General features: G+C 47.7%; 1 protein-coding gene across 4 annotated transcripts in view; it reads left to right on the plus strand.

The window, feature by feature from the left end:
• The window catches only part of DHRSX (dehydrogenase/reductase X-linked), a 149,024-nt gene that overhangs the window by 102,807 nt on the left and 22,181 nt on the right, over nt 1-24,036 (plus strand). For all 4 annotated transcript variants that reach the window (XM_055563114.1, XM_055563115.1, XM_055563113.1 and 1 more), the window contains exons 4-6: nt 535-636; nt 13,128-13,335; nt 22,548-22,755. In XM_055563114.1, coding sequence (XP_055419089.1) covers nt 535-636; nt 13,128-13,335; nt 22,548-22,755 — 518 coding nt within the window. The remainder of the gene's footprint in view (nt 1-534; nt 637-13,127; nt 13,336-22,547; nt 22,756-24,036) is intronic.

Genomic DNA, 24,036 nt, shown 5'->3' on the forward strand with positions numbered 1-24,036 from the left:
ACCATGTGGACTGTAGCTCACCAGGCTTCCTCTGTCCGTGGGGATTCTCCAGGCAAGAATACTGGAGTGGGTTGCCATGCCCTTCTCCAGGGGGTCTTCCAGACTCAGGGATCAAACCGGGGTCTCCTGGAACATCCCCATGGAGACAGGAAGCCTGGTGAGCTACAGTCCACGGGGTCGCGTAGAGCAGGACAGGACTGAGCGGCTAACACTTCGACTTTTCAAATGCATCCTCACCTTCCCAGGGTGTATTCCAGCGGAGGGCTCACCCACTATTCGCAGGATGGTGACCGTGCTGAGTAACTCATCCTGGACTACGCCCACCCCTTATGCAGGCTCCCTTTGTTAGGGTTTTTTAGGGAAAGCGTTGAAAACGTGCCCTCCCTTGTTCTCAGGGGCTGGGTGACATGGCACACACAGCTTCCTCTGTCTGTACTCCAGAGTATCCTAACATGTCCCTTCCGAGTGAACGCTGATGGATTGTAGCGTGTGTGGTGAATTTAAAGGTGACCTACCTTCTTTGTCTTCCTCCAGTGGAGTTTCTGTATTGCGACCTGGCGTCCATGAGGTCTATCCGGCAGTTCGTCCAGACGTTCAAAATGAAGAAACTGCCCCTCCACGTCCTGGTGAATAATGGTGAGTGATGCAAGGCTGTTCTTCGCGTCTGCACCTCTGTGTCTTCCCTACAAATAGGTTCATCAGTACCGTTTTTATAGAGCCCATATATATGTGTTCATATATGATGTTTATTTCACTCCTTCAGACTTCCTTTACTCTGTGTAACAGACTCTAGGTTCATCCACATCCCTACAGCTGAGTCAGTTTCATTCCTTTTCGTGACTGAGTGATACGTCCCCAATTCTTCACTCTGAATAAGAGGCTGATGATCGAGAGGGTGGAATGGCGTGGGGTGGAGGGAGGCTCAGGAGGGCTGAATGTATATTTATGGCTGATTCACGGTGTTTACAGAAAAAAAAGCAGCATCGTAAAGTAATTTTCCTCCAAGTAAACGATAAATGTTTTTGCCAACAAAGGTCCGTCTACTTGAAGCTATGGTTTCTCCAGTGGTCATGTATGGATGTGAGAGTTGGACTGTAAAGAAAGCTGAGCTCAGGAGAATTGATGCTTTTGAACTGTGGTGTTGGAGAAGACTCTTGAGAGTCCCTTGGACTGCAAGGAGATCCAACCAGTCCATCCTAAAGGAAATCAGTCCTGAATATTCATTGGAAGGACTGATGCTGAAGCTGAAGCTCCAATGCTTTGGCCACCTAATGGGAAGAATGGACTCATTGGAAAAGACCCTGATGCTGGGAGAGATTGAAGGCGGGAGGACAAGCGGGCGACAGAGGATGAGATGGTTGGATGGCATCACCGACTCAATGGACGTGAGTTTGAGCAAGCTCCAGGAGTTGGTGACAGACAGGGAAGCCTGGTGTGTTGAAGTCCATGGGGTCGCAAAGAATCAGGAACGACTGAGCAACTGAACTGAACTGAAACAATAAATTGGAAAAATAATGGTGAGGTCTGGTGAACTTCAGAGGTTAATTCAGGCACAGACAGGAGCTCTGGCAGTCCCTGGGGAAAGCGGGATTACCATGGAAATATAGTTTCAGTTTATTGCCAAAGCTGTGTTCCACTGATGCGTTTGGCCTTCGCTATCAGGATAATCAATTTTAGGGTGTTGCTTTAAAATGATGTAAAGTGTGCTCAGGGCTTCCCTGGTGGCTCAGACGGTAAAGAATCTGTGTGCAGTGCAGGAGACGTGGGTTCGGTCCCTGGGTTGGGAAGATCCCCTGGAGGAGGAAATGGCAACCCACTCCAGTGTTGTTGCCTGGAGAATCCCATGGACAGTCAAGTCTGACTCTTTGTGACCCTGTGGACTGCAGCATGCCAGGCTTCGCTGTCTTCCGCTACCTTCCTTCCTTTCTCCCCTAGGATTGTGGTGATGGTGTATGATCCTTTTAACGTGTTCTTGGATTCTGTTCACTACAATTTTGTGGAGGAATTTTGGATTGCAGTTCATCAGTGACACTGGCCTGTAATTTTCTTTTTTTGTGAGGTCTTTGTCTGGTTTTGGTATCAGCGTGATGGTGGCCTCATAGAATGAGTTTGGAAGTGTTCCCTCTTTCCCTTTTAAGTATAGCGGTATGTGCATGCCCATCCCAAACTTCCTAACTATCCTTTTCGCATATCCTTCCTCCCAGTAACCATAAATTTTTTCTTTAAGCCTGTGTGTGTGTGTGTGTGTGTGTGTGTGTGTGTGTGTTAGCTGGTCAATCGTGTGTGACTATTTGTGGACCCATGGACTGCAGCCCACCAGGCTCCTCTGTCCGGGGAATTCTCCAGGCAAGAACCCTGGAGTGTGTTGCCATTTCCTCCTCCTCTATACCTGTGAGTCTGTTTCTGCTTCATGACTAAGTTCAATTGTATCATTTCTCTTTAGACTCTGCATATAAGGGATATCATATGCTGTTTCTCCTTCTCTGTCTGACTAACTTCACCCAGTATGACGATCTGGAGGTTCATGCTTGTTACTACCAATGGCTTTCTTTCATCCCTTTTCACGGCTGAGTAATACTCCAATGCACATATGTACCCCATGTCATGTATCTGTTCCTCTGCCGATGGACATTTAGGTCAAACCACAACTCTAAAGGGAACGATACTGGGAATATTCTGAGTCAGCACCTGCAAACCCATTTCCTGAGTTCTGGGACCAAGGCCCTGTCCATGGTACTGATGCTGTTTAATAGCATCTGCTGAGTTAACCAAAGCTATTTGCCCGGGACCCTCCTCTGGGATAGCAACTCCTCCTCACAAGGCGATTGGTTCAAAGGGGTTGGATTCAGACTCCCCTGGTGGTCCAGTGGTTAACGATCCCCCTCACCCTGAACCCAGTGCTGAGCACACAGGTTTGATCCCTGGTCTGGGAAAAATTTGACACGCCCTGGAGCCACTAAGCCCGTGTGTTACCAGTACTGAAGCCCTGACGCCCTAGAGCCTGTGATCCGCAATGATAAGCCTCAGCACTGCAGCTAGAGAGTAACCCCCACTCACTGTCGCGAGAGAGAGCCAAGTAGCAGCAGAAACCCTGTGCAGCAAAAAATAAATAAATGAAATTTTAAAAAAGGTGGGTGGAGCTTGTGTTTGTAGGACCAACTCCTGTTAAACCACCCCAGGCATCAGGTCTCATGGAGAACACCCCCAGCTGCGTCCCACGGGAAAGCTGTCCGAGGGTCATGGCTAGCTGGTGGTCCTCGCTAGCTTTGCATGTTTAACATTTATTATTATTTTTTTTATTAGCATTCTTGATGGAGATCACTTTTCTAGTCTTTCTTGAATTTGTTACATTATTGCTTCTGCAGTATCTGTCAGAGGAAAGTCTCATGTTCTAAAGAAAGCAGTTATGTTCTGAAGCTGTAAATTATGTCCATGAAAGTGGTGAGTGAAAGTCGTTCAGTCATGTCCGACTCTTTGTGACTCGCATGGACTATACAGTCCGTGGAATTCTCCAGGCCAAAATACTGGAGTGGGTAACCTTTCCCTTCTCCAGGGGAATCTTCCCGACCCAGGGATCAAACTCGGGTCTCTCGCGTTGCAGGCGGATTTTTTACCAGCTGAGCTACTAGAGAAGCCCAAGAATACTGGAGTGGGTAGCCTTTCCCTTCTCCAGTGGAATCTTTTCAACCCAGGGATGGAACCCAGGTCTCCTGCATTGCAGGCAGATTCTTTACAAACTGAGCCACCAGGGAAGCCCACAGTGCCAGGAAAGTCCCTAAAATTTATTATTAAAGAGAGCAATCAGGATTTTGCAGGTGTTCGGCAATCCAGTTGGGGAATATCTGTGCATCCATTAGCATGACGCAAATGGAAGGAGACTGCCTTGCTCCGCCGGTAGGGGAACTTGTGATCGAGGCTGGGGCTTTGTCCACCCCGAGAATGATTAATAGTGGGTGTCCTGCAGAGCTGGTCAATATTTATCATTTATTCCCATCCAAATTTGATGGATCTCATTTCCCATCCTCATGGCAGAACATGGACAGGTTTGTGCTCACCGCTCAGAATTTATGGTTTGTCCTTGTAGAAATACGTCCCATCACTCTCCCAGATGAATCTCCCAACATCAAGCATTAGTAAAAAATATGTGTTCCCCCCGCCAAATAAATGTGTCAGTGATAACCCTGAGAAAGAACAGCGATGGCTTGCCTGGCCAGATACACAGTAACCCAGTTTTCACTGTAGATTTTCATTAGTTTAGGAACTCATAGCGTAAATCAGCTCGCGGACCAAGGACCGTTAGAGCTGGCCTTCCAGGCACTGGCCCCGGGGGACCTTGGTGTCCAGAGCAGTCAGGAAAGCGGGGACTGGGGTCCAATTCTTGGGGAGCAAGTTCCCAAATGTTGTCGTTGTTCAGTCGCTCAGTCGTGTCCGACTCTGTGTGACCCCATGGACTGCAGCACGTCAGGCTTCCCTGTCCTTCACCACCTCCCAGAGTTTGCTCAAACTCCTATCCATTGAGTCGGTGATGCCATCCAACCATCTCATCCTCTGTCGTCCCCTCCTCCTGCCTTCAATCTTTCCCAGCATCAGGGTCTTTTCCAGTGAGTCAGCTCTTCTCATCAGGTGGCCAAAGGATTGGAGCTTCAGCATCAGTCCTTCCAACGAATATTCAGGACTGATTTCTTTTAGGATGGACTGGTTGGATCTTTCAGCTTTGGTAATCATGGTCTTGTTCTCTACATCTGTGACTTTGTTTTGTAAATAGGTTCATTTGACCATGTTTTTAGATTCCATGTATAACTGATACCACATGATATTTGTCTTCCTCTGTCTGACTTACTTCACTTAATACGATAATCTCTAGGTCCGTCCGTGTTGCTGCAAAAAGCATATGTCATTCTTTTTCATGGCCGAGTAATATTCCACTGTATATATGTACCACACCTTCTTTATCCATTTTTCTGCAACATTTAGGTTGCATCCACGTCTCGGCTCATATAAATTGTGCAATGCAAAAGCTGTGCACAGAGCTGGGTGTTTCCTATCCCGCTGACCCCAGGCATCCTGGGTGTACATACATCAGAGGCTGGGAGGTGCTTCCAGCCAAGAATAGCTGCTGGTTGGAGAAGCATGTCTGCCCTGCTCCTGGGGCATGGGGCAGGCACGGTGGTCTTCCCTCCGTGGTGACAGGCAGATGATGTTATGGGGAGCACGGTGGATGCACTGAGCTGTGGACCCATCCACACGGCGCTCTCGTTAATGTTTTCCCCATTGACTTAAGGTAGATTCTGATCACCGTCATTTGCTCTTTGAACGTCTACATTTTCCCTGGTCCACAGTAAGACCGTGTGTCCACTACCCCCCAACCCTGGGGTCACTCAGCCCCCCACCCCCTGGGTCCTGCTTGTGTGATGAGGATCTGGGGTCACGGTCACCCCCCTGGTCCTGACTCCAGTCAAACGCTTTCTCTCCATTTATAGCGTTTGTGTGTGTATATGTGTGTGTGTGTGTGTGTGTGTGTGTGAAGTCGCTCAGTCGTGTCCGACTCTGTGTGACCCCACGGACTGTAGCCCGCCAGGCTCCTCTGTCCATGGGATTCTCCAGGCAGGAATACTGGAGTGGGTTGCCATTTCCTTCTCCAGGGGATCTTCCTGATCCAGGCATAAAATCCACGTCTTTTATGTCTGCTGCATTTGCAGGCGGGTTCCTAACTACTGAACCACCTGGAAAGCCAGACGGCAGCTCAGTTAATCATGGCTTTAGTCATGAGTGGGGACCCTGGGAGTTTTGAGCCCAGCATCCAGGGTGCTGCCGTCTGCAGCTGGCTCCCCCGGTGGATGAATCCCCAGATGATCCGACACGTCTGGAACACGGTGGGGTGTGGGGCTGTAGGCACGCCAGCGATGCCCGGGCCACCGCTGTAAAAATATATTTCTGCCCTCAATGCTCTTGCCCAGGGCTTGCTCAGATGACCCTTGAAGATTTCCCAGGTCACCTTGAACTCCCCCTGTGCCCGGAGCCTCCTCGCTGTCGACTGGAGTCAGAGAGTTTCTGCTCGAATCTGTCAGCAGAGTTTGTGTGCGGAGGCCATCCAAGCTGGCACGGCCCTCGGGCTGCACGGGACCTGTCTCGTCCGTGATCGCTGGGAAACACATAATCCGAACGGACTGAGTGAATAGGTCCAGCCTTAAGGAGATGGCTCAGGGGGGTGTCCTTCCGCTCAGATCACCGTGTACCTGACCGCAAGTGCCCCAGCCAAAAAAAAAAAGAACACGGATGAGTCCAGTGGGTCTGTCCAGTAGCGTTAGCTCCAGAGCCCATCAGCTGGGCCGAGGTCTGGCTGTCCACACTCTCCTGGGTGGTTTCTCTGCTGCCAGTATCCAAGAAATCAAAGACCATTTTCCCCTCAGCTTCGTCAACAGGGATGGAACCCAGACCCCCTGCATTGCAAGCGCGGATTCCTAACCACTGGACCACGATGGAAGTCCCCCAAGAGCATCTTGAGGGTGTGAGAAGCAGCACCAGCTTTTTTATAACCTTGTCCTCAGCTCCACAGGCTGAAGCGCTGGAGACACCTTCAAATTCAACCCGCAATTCCTGCCGACCCCTGTGTCCCCTTCCAGCGCCCCTGTTCCACGAGGTGGCGTGCTTTCCAATGGATGCTGATACAGCAAAGGGCTTCCCTGGTGGCTCCGTGGGCAAGAATCCACCTGCCAAGCAGGAGATGCAGGTTCGATCCCTGGGTCGGGAAGATCCCCTGGAGGAGGAAATGGCAACCCACTCCAGAATTCTTGCCTGGAGAATCCCGTGGACAGAGGAGCCTGGCGGGCTGCAGTCCACGGGGTCACAAAGAGTCAGACACGAATGAGTGACTAAGCACAGCACAGCCCAGCGGGTTCATAAATACCTGCTTCCTTGTTAATAATCATCTTTTATGAAGTACAATGGGTGTACAATGTTGTATGTTGCAGGTGTACAGTATGAAAGTGAAACTGTTGGTCCCTCAACTGTTTCTGACTCTTTCTGACCCCATGGACTGTAGCCTGCCAGGCTCCTCTGTCCGTAGGATTCCCCAGGCAGGAACACTGGGGTGGGTTGCCATTTCCTCCTCCAGGGGATCTTCCTGACCCAGGGATTGTACGCGGGTGTCCTGCATTGCAGGCCGACTCTTTACCAGCTGAGCCGCAACGTAGAGGGTAGTGATTCACAATTGGTAAACTTATAGTCCATGGATAGTTATTATAAAATGTTGGCTGTGTTCCCTGTGCTGTGAAATATATCCTTGTACTTTATTTTATACTAATGTGAAATGAAGTGAAAGTCGCTCAGCTGTGTCTGACTCTCTGCGACCCCATGGACCATATAGTCCATGGAATTCTCCCGGCCAGAAGACTGGAGTGGGTAGCCTTTCCCTTCTCCAGGGAGATCTTCCTAACCCAGTGGTTGAATCCAGGTCTCTTGCTTTGCAGGCGAATTCTTTACCAGCTGAGCCACCAGGGAAGCCCAATAATACTGGGGTGGGTAGCCTATCCCTTCTCCAGCGGATTTTCCCGACCCAGGAATTGAACTGGGGTCTCCTGCATTGCAGGCGGGTTCTTTACCAGCTGAGCCACCAGGGAAGCCCAAGAATACTGGAGTGGGTAGCCTATCCCTTCTCCAGTGGATTTTCCCAACCCAGGAATCGAACTGGGGTCTCTTGCATTGCAGGCGGGTTCTTTACCAGCTGAGCTATGAGGGAATTTTATACTAATACATACTGGTTTGTACCTCTTAACCCTCTCCCCGCTTCTTGCCCCCACCCCTTCCTTCTCTTCTGGCGGTCACCACCAGTTTGCTCCTTGTACGTCTGAGTCTGTTTCTTTTTGGTTATATTCACTACTTTGTGGTATTTTTAAGATTCCACATGTAAGTGATATGATGCAGTATTTTATCTTTCTCTGACTTATTTCTGGTAGCATAATACCTTCAAGTCCATCTGTGTTGCAGCATATGGGATTATTTCATTCCTTTTTTGTGACTGAGTGATATTCCATTTGACTGAGTAATATTCCGAGTAATGGGCTTCCCTGGTGGCTCAGCTGGTAAAGAATCCACCTGCAATGTTGTAGACCAGGGTTCCATCCCTGTGTTGGGAAGATCCCCTGGAGAAGGGAAAGGGCCCACTCGATTATTCTGGCCTGGAGAATCTCATGGACTGCATAGCCCATGGGGTCGCAGAGAGTCGGACACGACTGAGCGACTTTCACTCACTCACTCAATATCCTGTTGTATCTATGTCCACATCTTCTATATCCATTCATCTGTCGATAGACACTGAGGTTGCTTCCCTGTCTTGTCTGCAGTGAGCATTGGGGTGCATGTGTCTTTTGAAATGATTTTCTCTAGATATATGCCCAGGCGTGGGAATGCTGGATTAGAGATGGAGATTTTAGATTTGACATATAAGTGAAACAACGTGGTATTCGTCTTTCTGTTTATAGCTTACTTAGCTTGGTATGATCATCTCTGGGGTCCAGCCATGTTGCTGCAAATGGCGTTATTTCATTCTTTTTCGTGGCTGAGTAATATTCTATTATATATATATATATATATGTATGTGTATAAATGTATACATATGGTCTCCCACATTGCAGGTGGATTCTGTACCAGCTGAGCCACCAGGGAAGCCCATGGAATATATGGAATATTACTCAGTCAAATGGAATATCACTCATTCATAAAAAAGGAATGAGGGAATACACACACACACACACACACACACACACAACCCCCCCCCACATCTTCCATATCCATTCACTGTCAGTGGACACAGGTTATTTCCACGTCTTGCCTGTTGTAATTAACGCTGCTAGCAGCCTGCTCCGGTATTCGTGGCTGGAAAATCCCATGGACAAAAAGAACTTGGTGGGCTACAGTCCATGGGGCCTCAGAGAATTGGACACGAGTGAGCAAGCAAGCATACAGATATATTGAAATAAGCACAGGCCTTTGCCTGCATTTTGGACCACTGTCCCTCTGGTCCTCCCATGGGGTTGCACCTGGAGCTGCTGTTATCTGAATGTTCCACAAGGGTCTCATGTCCAGAGTGGCTTTCTCCTGTGGTATGAAGTTGTTGCCATTGTTCAGTCACTCAGTCGTGTCCGACTCTTTTCAACCCCATGGACTGCAGCACACCAGGCCTCCCTGTCCATCATCAACTTCTGGAGCTTGCTCAAACTCATGTCCATCGAGCTGGTGATGCCATCCAACCGTCTCATCCTCTGTCAGCCCCTTCTCCTCCTGCCTTCAATCTTTCCCAGCATCAGGGTCTTTTCAAATGACTCAGTTCTTTGCATCAGGTAGCCAAAGTATTGGAGCTTCAGCTTAAGCATCAGTCCTCCCACTGAATACTCAGGGTTGATTTCCTTTAGGATGGACTGGTATGCTCTCTTTGCAGTCCAAGGGACTCTCAAGAGTCTTCTCCAGGCATGAAGTTAGTCCTGCCTGGCTCCTGGCCTCCGCTGGGCTGGTTGACGAGATCCCCACGTGCGGTCTCTGCGCCAGAACAGAGGTCTTAGGAGTGCCAGCCTTCTCTCGGGAGGCTAGCTCTGCCCCGAGAGACAGAATTCTGAAAGATGGGGTCTTTTCTGAGCATGCCCTCGGACGCTCTACGACCTTATCACCACCGCCAAGTTCCACTCAAGACGGCAGAGTTCGGGAGGCCACCGCGACTCAGGAAATGTGCTGTAGACTCTGTCTCCCGAGGGAACGCGTGTCCACAGTGAGCAGGCTGGCTGTCCCTCTGCCCGGAGCCCTGGGTCCTTTCCCGACCAGCCTCACATGAGCCGCGTGCCCCCGGAATGTACGAGTCTGTCATACGCTGAGCACCCTCCCTGCTGCGGGCACGCACACAGCTTATTGAACGCAGCTTCATCCCGTCCACCTTCGACATCAAGGGAACTTATCTCCAGGGAACTGTCCACATTGTCTCCAAGATGCCTCACCTCTGCCTGGATTCTTCCAGACAGCTTCTGAAGGGCATCCCCGACACACTCTTCAGAAACGTTCTTATCATACACCTTACTCCTCATCACATGTAAAACAGATATCCACTGCGAGTTTGGTGTATTCTTAAAAATTTTTTTGTTGGGCTATAATTGATTTTCCAACGTTGTCTTTGTTTCTGCCGTACAATGAAGCGAACCAGCCGTGTGCTGGGTTCAGTCACTCAGTCGTGTCCGACTCTTTGCGACCCCGTGGACTGCAGCCCGCCAGGCTCCTCTGTCCATGGGATTCTCCAGGCAAGGATACTGGAGTGGGTAGACTTTCCCTTCTCTAGGCGCATCTTTCCAAACCAGGGATGGAACCCAGGTCTCCTGCATTGCAGGCAGATTTTTTACCAGCTGAGCCCCCAGGGAAGCCCAAATGAGCTAGACGTACACATATATCCCCTTACATATATCCCCTCCCTCGTGAGCCTCCCTCCCAGCCCCCACCCACCCCTCTAGGTCATCACAGAGCCCTGAGCTGAGCTCCCTGGGCTATACAGAGCTTCCCACTAGCTGTCTGCTTCACACATGGTCATGTGTATATCAGTCCTTTACGCCGGCCCTTTTCTCTTCTATTCTTCCCACCCTCTCCTTCCCCAAGCGTCCCCCAAACTGTTCTCTGCGTATGCATCTCTATTACTGCTCTGAAATTAGGTTCCTCTGAACCGTTTTTCTAGATTTCGCATACATGCGTGAATGTAGGGTACTTGTTTTCGTGACTTACTTCGCTTTGTATGACAGACTCTAGGTCCATCCACATCTCTGCAACTGACACAATTTTATTCCTTTTTATGGCTGAGTAAACCCACTCCAGACAGAGGAGCCTGGTAGGCTGCTGTCTATGGGGTCGCATAGAGTTGGACACGACTGAGCAAGTTCACTTTCACTTTGCACTTTTCATGCATTGGAGAAGGAAATGGCAACCCACTCCAGTGTTCTTGCCTGCAGAATCCCAGGGACGGGGGAGCCTGGCGGGCTGCCGTCTATGGGGTCGCACAGAGTCGGACACGACTGAAGTGCCTTAGAATATTCCATGGTGGGCTTTCCAGGTGGCTCGCTGGATTATGAATCTGCCTTTGATGCAGGAGACCCCGGTCGATCCCTCAGTCTGGAAGATCCCCTGGAGGAGGGCATGACAACCCACTCCCGTACTCTTGCCTGGAGAATCCCATGGACAGAGGAGCCTGGTGGGGCTGTAGTCCATGGGGTTGCAAAGACTTGGACATGACTGAACACACATTCATTAGACATTCTATTGTATATATGTTACTTTTTATAGACTACAGTTTAATGCAGGACAACATTTTAAAACATCTTTGAGCTTAACATCATATAGTAACAGCAAACTCTGTTGATATGTGAAACTCATAGCAAAGTTTCTCATTTCAGAACCACACACGTTTAGATACCTGAGCACTGTGCAGAAAATGTCTCTAGTGGAGGAAACCTGTTTTGTTTACATAGAGGTCTTGGGAAGAAAGAGGATCAGTGGATGTAGTCTTAAAATAACGGACGTTGGTTCTAAGTCTGTAATTTACTGGTGTGAACTTTGCCAAGCCCCTTGACTTTTTTTTTTTAATATTTAAAAGGCATTTTATTTTAAGGGGCTTCTCAGGGCTCCCCTTGTGGCTCAGCTGGTAAAGAATCCGCCTGCAATGCAGGAGGCCTGGGTTTGATCCCTGGGTTGGGAAGGTCCCCTGGAGAAGGGAAAGGCTCCCCACTCCAGTATTGTGGCCTGGAGAATCCCACTGACTGTATAGTCCATGGGGTCGTAAAGTCAGAGACGACTGATCGACGTTCACTTTCACTTGTCACCTTCAGGTGGCGAAGATTCTGCCTGCCAATGCAGGAGATGCAGGTTCAATCCCTTGGGTGGAAACATTCCCCTGGAGAAGGGAATGGCAACCCACTCCCGTACTCTTGCCTGGAGAAATCCCATGGACAGAGGAGCCTGGTGGGCTGCCGAGAAATAGTCAGAGGTGACTGAGCAACTCAGCACAGGTTAAAGCACATTTTATTTTAAATATAGCTGTGCGTGTATGTCAGCCCCAAACTCCCAATCTGTTGGGTTGGCCAAAACATTCTTTTGAGATTTTCTGGAAGATCTTACAGGAAACCTAAGCAGTCTCTTTGGAAACCCAATATTTTGTTCATGTGATTTTAGGTGCTGTATGAGTGGTCCCCAACCTGTTTGGCACCAGGGACAAATTTCACAGAAGCCAATTTTCCGGAGACTGAAGGCAGAGGGGGTGGTGATGGTTTCGGGAAGACCCAAGTGCGTTGCATTGATTGTGAATTTTATTGCCGTTGTTCAGTGGCTGTGTTCCATCCGACTCTGCGACCCCATGAACCGCAGCACGCCAGGCCTCCTTGTCCATCACCAGCTCCCAGAGTTCACTCAAACCCATGTCCATTGAGTCGGCCATGCCATCCAACCATCTCATCCTCCGTCGTCCCCTTCTCCTCTCGCCTTCAATCTTTCCCAGCATCAGGGTCTTTTCCAATGAGTCAGCTCTGCACATGAGGTGGCCACAGTATTGGAGCTTCAGCTTCAGTCCTTCCAATGAATCTTCAGGACTGATCTCCTTTAGGATGGACCGGTTGGATCTCCTTGCAGTCCAAGGGACTCCCAAGAGTCTTCTCCAACACCACAGTTCAAAAGCATCAATTCTTCGGCGCTCAGCTTTCTTTATGGTCCAACCCTCACATCCATACATGACTACTGGAAAAACCATAGCTTTGACTTCATGGACCTTTGCCTGCATAGCGATGTCTCTGCTTTTCAAAATGCCGTCTAGGTTGCCCATAACTTTCCTTCCAAGGAGCAAGCGTCTTTCAGTTTTGTGGCTGCAGTCACCGTCCTTGGTGATTTTGGAGCCCAAGGAAAAAAAGTCTGTCACTGCTTCCACTTTCCCCTCATCTATTTGCCGTGGACAGGGCTGGACACTGAGGCAGGAGGGGGTGCTGGCAGTTAGGACCAGAGTCACTGTCCTGGAGCTTGGTGGCTTCCCCATTGTCTAGGGGGCAGCGTAGAATCTCATCTCTCCCCACACCACCCCCACTCCTTTCTGACTGTCCTGAGGCCCCCTTTGTCCCCAGCCGGCGTGATGATGGTGCCCCAGAGGACCACGGAGGACGGCTTTGAGGAGCACTTCGGCGTCAACTATCTGGGGCACTTCCTACTGACCAACCTCCTCCTGGACGCCCTGCGGGAGTCGGGCGCCCCTGGCCGCAGCGCCCGGGTGGTGACCGTGTCCTCGGCCACGCACTACGTGGGGGAGCTGAACCTGGACGACCTCCAGAGCAGGTGAGTCGGGGAGGCGAGGCGACCTGTCACCGCTTGCCCCAGGCAACGTCGCTTCCCACCTCCTGGTCTGCAGCTCAGCCTCCCTCATGGCAAAAATCTGCAGCGACCAACACAGGCAGACCTGGGAGAGGCTGTGCGTTTTGGTTCCAGACCGCAGCCATAAAGCACATATCGCATGAAAGCGAGGCGCACAAGTTGGCTTTTCTTTCTACTACATCTGAAAGGGATGCTTACTCTAGCCTGTAATTTCTTAGATGTGCAATAAATAGCATTGTGCCTAAAATAACAGGGTACGGACCTTCATTAAAAAAAATCCTTTATTGCTGAAGAATGCCAACCGTCCTCTGAGCCTTGAGTGTTCAGTTCAGTTCAGTCGCTCAGTCGTGTCCGACTCTGTGCTTCGTCATGGACTGCAGCACGCCAGGCCTCCCTGTCCATCACCAACTCCCGGAGCTTGGTCAAACTCATGTCCGTCGAGTCCATGATGCCATCCAGCCATCTCATCTCAGCGACCTGTAATCTGTTTGTAAGAGTTCTTGTGTGGTCAGTACTTCTCTAGTTGTCTATATTTTATGCATAGTATCAACCGTGCATATGTATCAATCGCTGTCCCTCAATTCATCCCACCCGGACATCCCCCTTTGGTGTCCATATGTTTGTCCTCTAGGTCTGCGTGTCTTTCTGTTTTGCAAATAAGAGCGTCTATACCATTTCTCTCCCTGGAGAAGGGAATGGCAACCTACTCGACTACTCTTGCCCGGAGAATCCCATGGACAGCGGAGCCTGGCGGGCTGCAGTCTGTGGGGTCGCAAAAAGTCAGACCTGACTTAGCTACTGGAAACCTACCGTTTCTCTACGTTTCACCTAAGTGTTAATACACAGTATTTGTTTTTCTCTTTCTGACTTCACTCTGCATGAAAGTCACAGCCTTTTTGCAGTACTCACATCCAAGGTCACTCATTATAGCTCAACGTAACAAATATGAGTATCACGCAAACATTTAAAAGACTGTGAGAAAGCAGGCCTTTAATTTAGATTCGGCTGGAAATCTGTCCCTGAAGGAATGATAATACGAATCTCCTGGCTGCCTACACTTTTTATATTACTTGTTTCCATCTCGTGTACATTCAGAAAACGAAGCTCAACATTCAGAAAACGAAGACTGTTGCATCCGGTCCCATCACTTCATGGGAAATAGATGGGGAAACAGTGGAAACAGTGTCAGACTTTATTTTTCTGGGCTCCAAAATCACTACAGATGGTGACTGCAGCCATGAAATTGAAAGACGCTTACTCCTTGGAAGGAAAGTTATGACCAACCTAGATAGCACATTCAAAAGCAGAGACATTACTTTGCCGACAAAGGTCCGTCTAGTCAAGGCTTTGGTTTTTCCAGTAGTCATGTATGGATGTGAGAGTTGGAATGTGAAGAAGGCTGAGTGCCAAAGAATTGATGCTTTTGAACTGTGGTGTTGGAGAAGACTGTTGACAGTCCCTTGGACTGCAAGGAGATCCAACCAGTCCATTCTGAAGGAGATCAGCCCTGGGATTTCTTTGGAAGGAATGATGCTAAAGCTGAAACTCCAGTACTTTGGCCAGCTCATGCGAAGAGTTGACTCATTGGAAAAGACTCTGATGTTGCGAGGGATTGGGGGCAGGAGGAAAAGGGGACGACAGAGGATGACACGGCTGGATGGCATCACTGACTCGATGGACGTGAGTCTGAGTGAACTCTGGGTTGGTGATGGACAGGGAGGCCTGGCGTGCTGCGATTCATGGGGTCGCAAAGAGTCGGACACGACTGAGCGACTGATCTGATCTGATCTCTGATCTCGTGTACACCTTGCTTATAACCTAGCAACTCACAGCTGTTAAGTGTGATGTCAGAACTTCAGAGCACCATTTTCAACTGGCCCTTCACTTCTATTCGGGATTAGGACACTGTGAAATAAAAATTCTGTCAAATTTAAAAAAAGGATGCGGTGAGAATGACAGAAATGTGACAGAGACATGAGGTGGACAGACGCTGTTTTTAAACAAGGCGCCAGTAGATTTACTCCACACGGAGCTCACCCAGACCTTCAGTGTGCATGAAAACCCAATATCGCTGACCTGCAGGAAAGTGAGATCTGCCCAGGTTAGGGACTGTTTGCTGTTTTGCGGTCACACATGTAAGCACTGTCTACATATCAGACTATTTATATTTACGCTTTGAGGCAAACCCTATTATATTCTCAACACGTGAGAAAACCGTGAAACATTGTTCAAATTTAGTCTATGAGGCATAGCTGATGTTCAGTGTTGTAATTTCCGCCTTGGAGCAAAGTGACTTCTCTATACACATATATCCCTTCTCTACTCTTTTATTCTTTTCCGTGATGGCTTATCAGGGCTTCCCTGGTGGCTCAGCTGGGAAAGAATCCGCCTGCAGCGCAGGAGACCCCGGTTTGGTGCCTGGGTCTGGGAAGATCCTCTGGAGCAGGGAAAGGCTTCTACAGACACATATTATATGTTGTTATATATAATCATATATGGTATACATTTAATATATGGAGCTTCCCTGGTGGCTCAGATGGTAAAGAATCTGCCTACGATATGAGAGACTGGGTTTGATCCCTGGGTTGGGAAGATCCTCTGGAGGAGGGAAATGGCAACCCAACCAGTATTATATCATTATATATGACATATATTAACTTATATATACAACAACATTTATATAAGTATATAGCTAATATATAGCTAATCTTAATATATTTATATTTACTATATTTATGTAATAACATGTAAATGTAATATTGTATAATATTGCATATATTATATAATATATATTAAACATATAATTGTTAAATATATTGAATATATAACTTTTAAACTTGGACAGTTAAACTTATTTAACTTAAATAATTGTGTTAATATTTATATAATTGTATGTATAAGCATAATTATACTTGCATAGTCACATGTATTATCATATTCATATCATCATTTGCATGTGTGTTAGTTGGTCAGGACTCTTTGTGACCTCATGGACCGTAGCCCACCAGGCTCCTCCATCCGTGGGATTCTCCAGGCAAGAATACTGGAGTGGGTATTAATTTCCCATTTCTGTATTAATATATAGTATATATATATTTCCCATTTCCATATAATATGTAGCATATATATATTAATATATAGTATATATACATTTCCCATTTCCATATTAATATATAGTATATATATAATAATTTCCATTTCCATATTAATATATAGTATATATATAATAATTTCCATTTCCATATTAATATATAGTATATAAATTTACCATTTCCAATATATAATGGGAAATATATTTCCTATTTCCATATTAATATATAGTATATATAGAATAATTTCTATATTAATATATAGTATATAAATTAAAAATTGTGTTGTATTTATTGTCTGATATTGGCTATATTCCTCATGCTGTAAAACATATCCTCGTTCCTTATTTTACTTTTTTACTTTCTGGACACGCCCTGCCACATGCAGGGATCTTAGTTCCCTGACCAGGGATCAAACTCACACCCGTTATGCTGGGAGGTAAAGTCTTAATGACTGGACCACCAGGGAAGTCCTCTGGTGCCGTTTCTGCAGCTTATTTTATGTTGTTGATGTTGTTTAGTCCTTCAGGCGTGTCCGACTCTCTATGACCCCAAAGAGTGTAGCCCACCAGGCTCCTCTGTCCATGGGATTCTCCAGGCAAGAACAGTGGAGTGGGTTGCCGTTCGCTCCTCCGGGGGAGCTTCCGGACTCAGGGATCGAACCCATGCCTCCTGCATCACAGGCAGATTCTTTACCACTGAGCCACGGGGGAAGCCCGTTAGACAGTACCTATTTTTTCTCTGACGAGAACTTGAAAAACTCTTTTTTTTTTTTTTTAGTGCAAATGTATGATCTACTCCATTCCTGGCGTCTTGCTGGCAATGGATGCCCTTCGTCACTGTGTCCACTTAGCACCTGGTCTCGGGTGACTCAGTATCCTTAGTGCAGTGGTCTTAGACTGGCTCTGAGTTCAGTGCCAGACCCAGACCAAACATAACACTCAGCCTTGTAAACACCGCTTACATGAAACGCTTACATGAAACGCGGGAATCAAAGCCCAGTGTCCTCTTCTCCACCGAGAAAACCACGCTGCTGCAATTTAGGATAAGATTTCCCATCTCTAAGGAATGCTTTCCTAGGTTCTTCATCAAGAACCAACCCTTTAGAGAATTATCGCGTCTTTGGTTCAGTACACAGATTTGCGAGGATTGTGTTTAAAATACAATCCTTCACCTTTCCTTCTCTTGGCTTTAAGGTAGAGAAAGTGACAGGGATCTGAACATGCCAACTCATATGTGCCACTTTGATATACAGATTATTTTGAGCTGAAGGCCATTGTGAAGTGACAGATGCAGACAGATGCCTTTCTGGAGCTTCCCTTATCTAACTAAAAACAGAAACTTCTGAGAAGTGAGGACTTCCCAAGTCTTTGGCATTTCTTTTCTATGAAATCCCCCATACCTGTGAAATTCGTGTGTTTCTCTTGTTAATCTGACCGTTGTTGCTTTAATTTGCATGCCCTCGTTACAGAACATAAAAGTATGGAAGAAACATTTTTTTTTTTCCTTTCCAACAAAAAGGCTACCACAGTAATATCTCTACTTCTCTTTTCGATTGGCCTTCAAATGATTTATGAGGTAGTTATATTAATAAGTTACTGTTTACTGAAAACAAAGGTATATTTATGGTTTCAGTTCTAGGTTTTGAGACCGTGTATTACAAAGGGCACTTAGCAAAAGCCTCATGTTTCAGAGCAACTTGTGTAGACATTGTATGAATATCTTCTGCTTTAGTCTGTAGGTTTACTTTCTCTTTGGCTGCCTGCTGGCTGTTAACCTTGTAATCATCTCTTCATTGTTTTCAATACCTAGGGTGTCTGCTGTCCCTCGGGGCTTTACTTAGAAACTCTAATGGGAATCCTGCCCTCTGGTATCTCAGCTCTGATGCTTCTCCGTTTCCACTGTGGATGTTTCTTTATCTTTCAAAGCACCAGGGAACCACTCCTGAAATTACTTGTACTCGCGTTTTTCTTCTTTAAAAAAAAACTCCTTTAGAGAAAAGTATTGACTTTTCCCATTGTCTCTTGTCCATGCTCTTGTAGAGAACCATAACTCTTCTTTTCAAAAAGTTTTAGCATATTTATTTTTTCACTGGAGTATGAATGCCTTATAATGTTGTGTTAGTTTCTGCTGTGCAATGAAGTGAATCAGCTATGTGTATACACATAATCCCTTCCCTCTTGACGTTCCTTTGCACCCCTCATCCCGCCCCATTAGGTCATCACAGACCACAGGGCTGAGCTCCCTGTGCTATACAGCAGCTCCCCACTAGCTAGCGTGGTGGTGGATAGATGTAAGCGCTACTCTCTCAGTTCGTCCCACCCTCTGCTCCCCCCACAAGACCCCATGTCTGCATGCCTGTCTCTACATCATTGTCTGTATTCCTGCCCTGCAAATAGGATCGTCAGAACCAGTTTTCCAAATTCCCTGCTGCTGCTGCTGCTAAGTTGCTTCAGTCGTGTCCGACTCTGTGCGACCCCAGAGACGGCAGCCCGCCAAGGCTCCCCCATCTCTGGGATTCTTCAGGCAAGAACGCTGGAGTGGGTTGCCATTTCCTTCTCCAATGCATGAAAGTGAAAAGTGAAAGGGAAGTCACTCAGTTGTGTCCAACTCTTAGCGACCCCATGGACTGCAGCCCACAAGGCTCCTCCGCCCATGGGATTTGCCAGGCAAGAGTGTTGCAGTGGGTTGCCATTGCCTTCTCTGTCCAAATTCCCTATACATGCATTAATATACAGTAATTGTCTTTCCCTTTCTGACTCACTGCAATCTGTGTGACAGATACTCTGGGTCCATCGACATCGTGAGAAATGACCCAATGTCTTCCCTTCTTTATGGCTTAGTAATATTCCATGCACGTATTACGTCATTCTCTTTATGCATTCACCTGCTGATGGGCGTCTAGGTTGCTTCCAGGTCCCGGTTATTGTTGATAGTGCCTCAGTGAACATTGGTATGCACGTGCATTTTTGAAGGGTGCTTTTTCTCAGGACATATACTCAGGAGTGGGGTTGCTAGGCATAGCTTAGTTTTATTTTTTGTTTTTTTAAAGAACCTCCATAGGAGTCTCCATAGAGGAAAGCCATAATTCTGTCAATGGATCAGTTTTCCTTTAAGGAACCTGGACATTTCCGGCGTCTTCTCTTCTTTCTTAACTTCACGACTGTCCTTCTCTCCCAAACAGCCCTGTTGATTCAGGAGCAAACGGATGTGTGTGCTGTTGAAACGGTCCAATGCCAACAGCAAAGTTGAGCCTTTACCTCCCTGTACTTAATAACCCCCTCATTCCTGGAGCTTTCTCCTCCCCTGCTGGGAAGAGAGAGGAACAACTTGCCAGAAACAGGCATCTTAACTATAATTGGGGGGTTGTCATGGATCCGGGGGAGGGAATTTGTGCTTGGAACTCTGCTGTATTATCGTCTCCGTTACTCCCTCCAACAAAAGATGTGTTTGGAGTTCCTCTGGCAAATGTTCTGCCAAAGCTCGTCCTGCGTCACCCTTGGCCGACCTGCCCTTTTACTCATCGCTGAGACAAAGGGCTTGGGGCTTATTCTCCAGCTTAAATTGCAGGGCCCCCCTGGCAGAACCTCCGAGTCTGCACGTGGCCTCTTGTGACAAGCGGCTGGCTGCCCGCGCCGCCGTGGGGGCCTGCTGACAAGGAAGAAAGTTGCTGCCCGGGGAAACGGCAGGAGGTGGGACGGAGTCCCCGAGGGTGTTCGCGAGGTTATCACATTCTGACAGCCGAGAGCCCACGTGTGCAATTTACAAAACAGCTTGAGGTGGTTTTTTTTTTTTTTTTCCAGAAAGCCTCAGTAGTCAGTGACGCTTACGTGACTTCATTTCTCAGTCTTATCATTGCTTGTCCTGTTTTCTACATTTAAATATTTCCCTTTTCTCATATTTTCCCCTCTTGTGTGCTCTTCCTCGGTCATGTTTCCCGATTTTGCTTTTCTGAATCATTGAGTCCATTTAGTTCATTTAATGCAATTTTCAATTCCTGTTTAGTAAGAGCCTTTGTGCATAAGAGGCATTGAATTCCAGCAAGTGCTTTTTTTTTTTTTTTTTTTGCTTCTCATGTCAGGATGGATTTCTTTCTTTTTCATCTTTGACTGCCTTAAGTTCCCACAAGGGTGAATTCTGTGGATGGATTGTCTCCGAATGTTAGACTCACCACTGGAGTTGAAAATGTAGAATAATGTAGACTCTGGGGCACGTTGAACCAGAAGAAGGAACACAAGTGGGGCTGCATTCATATCCACAAAATTACACAAAAAGAGCTACGGACGTGAAGACAATGACCGATCCCCAATGCATCAGACGTGAAGTATTTTGCCAGGAAGACTTCCTTGGTTTTCTTTATGTTTCAGACTTGTTTTTGTTTTTTTCCACGTGGGCTATTTCTGAAGTCGATATTGAATGTGTTACAATGTAGCTTCTGTTCTTTTTTTGTGGATAGTTGAATTCTCACATTTTAATGTTCCTTTCACAATTTCAACTGCTAGCTTTTCTTTTTAAGCACAAATCACCTGGGTTTTTTATTTGTAGATTTATTGTTGATGACAAAAAAAAAAGGATGAAAGCCTCAAAACTGGTCCTTGTTATTTATTCTTTTAAATTTCATTGGAATGTAATTGCTTTACACCATTGTCTCCTATGTATTGGTTTTTCTAACCGTGAGGCATGTGGGATGTTGTCTCCCTGACCGGGGATCAAACACAGCCCCTGCGTTGGCAGGTAGATTCTTAGCCACTGGACTGCCAGGAAAGTCCCCAGTAGAGATATTAACGAGCTCTTCATTTTACGCAGGCTCTGTAGCTATGCATAAAATTGCTAGCTAAAAGACTCTGATGCTGGGAGGGATTGGGGGCAGGAGGAGAAGGGGATGACAGAGGGTGAGATGGCTGGATGGCATCACCGACTTGATGGACCTGACTTTGAGTGAACTCCGGGAGTTGGTGATGGACAGGGAGGCCTGGCGTGCTGCGATTCATGGGGTGGCAAAGAGTCGGACACGACTGAGCGACTGGACTGAACTGAACTGAATACACCACAGTTAGTTTGCCTGGAGTGATAGTTTCTCTGCAGTGAATTCTTTTCTACATTCCAGGAATGCTACTTTCTGGGAAAGGATAGGTGTAAGTGACCAACCATTATGTTTTCATTTATTTATTTAAATAATTTTTTTTGATGGGGACTGTTTTTTAAGTCTTTATTGAATTTCTTATTAATGCCATATTGCTTGTTTTATGCTTTGGTATTTTGGCCACAAGGCGTGTGGGATCTTAGCTCCCTGACCAGGGATCAAAGCCACACCTCTTGCATTGGAAGGTGAAGAAGTCTTCACCAGTCTGGACCGCCAGAGAAAAGCCCTGTGGTTTTCATTAAGTGCTGCCCACGTCCAACCTCATAAAATAGTCCCTGATGGTAGGAAGCCAAAAAAGGAGTGGATGGAAGTGGTCATTGTGCACTAGAGGAGTACATCCGTCATAGCATCTTCCCCAAGCATTGAACATTCCAAGGAGAAAAAAAAAAGTGGTGTGGAGCCCTACAGCAAGGTCACAGGTGTGGAGCCCTGCTCCGGAATCACAGGACAAACATCTCTGGAACTGACCAAGCCCCATAGCAACTGCTGCCAGGAGCCTCTGGATCTAAAGCAGCCAGTTCCCTGACCCTATATTAGGTGAAATATCCACCCTAGTATCCACCCTGTAGCATCCCAGGAGATCTCCACAGTGCAGGTAACACACGTGGGCTCCCCTGGTGACTCATTCAGTAAAGAATCTGTCTGCAGTGCAGGAGACCTGGGTTCGATGCCTGGGTTGGGCAAGATCTCCTGGAGGAGGGCATGGCAACCCACTCCAGTCTTCTTACCTGGAGAATCCCACGGACGGAGGAGCCTGGTGGGGTGCAGCCCACGGGGTTGCAAAGAGTCGGACACGACTGAGCGACTTAGCACAGCCCGCTTGACCTCGGGCACTTCTCTAGGTGCCCTCAACCCGTGCCTGGCGCTGTTGTCCATGGCTGGGCAAGGGCAGCGTCAACGTCCAGACGCGCGGGTCTCACAGCCTCTCCTCTTTGCTCCTGCAGTACCTACTACTCAGCGCATGCAGCCTACGCCCAGAGCAAGCTGGCCCTGGTGCTGTTCACCTACCACCTGCAGGCGCTGCTGACCGCCCGGGGCATGCCCGTGACCGCCAACGTGGCCGACCCCGGCGTGGTGGACACCGACCTCTACAGACACGTCTTCTGGGGCACCCGGCTCGTCAAGAAGCTCCTTGGCTGGTGGGTCTTCAAGGTAAAGGCCGTGACGCTGGGGGTGTTGCTACGGTCCGCAGGCAGATCTGGCTTTACCCTCCTCGATGACGCTGTTACCGTTTCCAGGCTCCACGTCTTCTTTCTCCGTTCATTTGTTGATGGATACTGAGGTTGCTTCCATGTCTCGGTGATTGTAAATATTGCTGCGATGAACGCTGGGGGGCGCGTGTCTTTTCTAATTATCATTTTCTCCAGGTATATCCCCCAGTAGCCGGATCACAGGATCGTATGAAGCAGATTGTATCTGTTTCTAGTTTTTTGAGAACCTTCCATACCGTTTTCCATAGTGCCTACCCAAGTATACATTCCCACCAAAACTGCTGTGAAGGTTGAGTTGCAGGTATCTTTTCTAAGCATGGCTTTCTTCATATATATTCCTAGCAGTAAGATTGCAGGGTCAGATGGTAGATCTATTTTTAGGTTTTTTTTTTTTTTTTTTTTTTAAGGAATTTCCATACCATTCTGGTAAAGAATCAGCTCGTACAGAATCCGCCTGCAATGCAGGAGACCTGGGTTAGATCCCTGGGTCAGGAGGAGCCTCTGGAGAAGGGAAAGGCTACCCATTCCACTATTCTGGCCTGGAGAATTCCATGCACTGTATGTTCATGGGGTCACAAAGAGTTGGACACAGCTGAGCGACTTTCACTTCATTTCCATCTGACCAGTGTGAGGTGTCCGCTCATTGGAGTTTTGATTTGCGTTTCTTTAATAACCAGCGATGTTGAGCATCTTTTCGTGGACCCGAGGGCCGTCTGTATGTCTTTCTTTGGAGAGATGTCTGTTGGGATCTTCGTGTGATTTTCTCTTTAGGATAAATTCTCGAGAAGGAGTTTGTTTAGCTAGAGGATGCGCTCTGTGTGTTAGACGCTCAGTCGTGTCCGACTCTTTGCGACCCCATGGATTGTAGCCTGCCAGGCTCCTCTGTCCGTGGGATTCTCCAGGCAGGAATATTGGAGGTGGTTGCCATTTCCTCCTCCAGGGGATCTTCCCCACGCCGGGGATCGAACCTGGGTCTCCTGCATGGCAGGCAGATCCTCTACCAAGTGAGCCACCAAGCCCCTAGGCTTCAGGACACAGACATGGAAAATGTGGACCCCAACCTCCCACCACACACGCGTGCTGATGTGGAACGGTGTCCGTAGCCCAAATGCAGTTTGTGGAAGTCTGCATTTTGTTGCTGTTACCCGTCAGATTGTCTTCTTGCTGGAATTACATCGCTCCTCTAGCCGTGATCTTTTCCGTGGGAGGTGCTGACTCCCCG

The sequence above is a fragment of the Bubalus kerabau genome, chromosome X (genome assembly GCF_029407905.1).
Source record: "Bubalus kerabau isolate K-KA32 ecotype Philippines breed swamp buffalo chromosome X, PCC_UOA_SB_1v2, whole genome shotgun sequence".
In the NCBI taxonomy this organism is placed as follows: domain Eukaryota; kingdom Metazoa; phylum Chordata; class Mammalia; order Artiodactyla; family Bovidae; genus Bubalus; species Bubalus kerabau.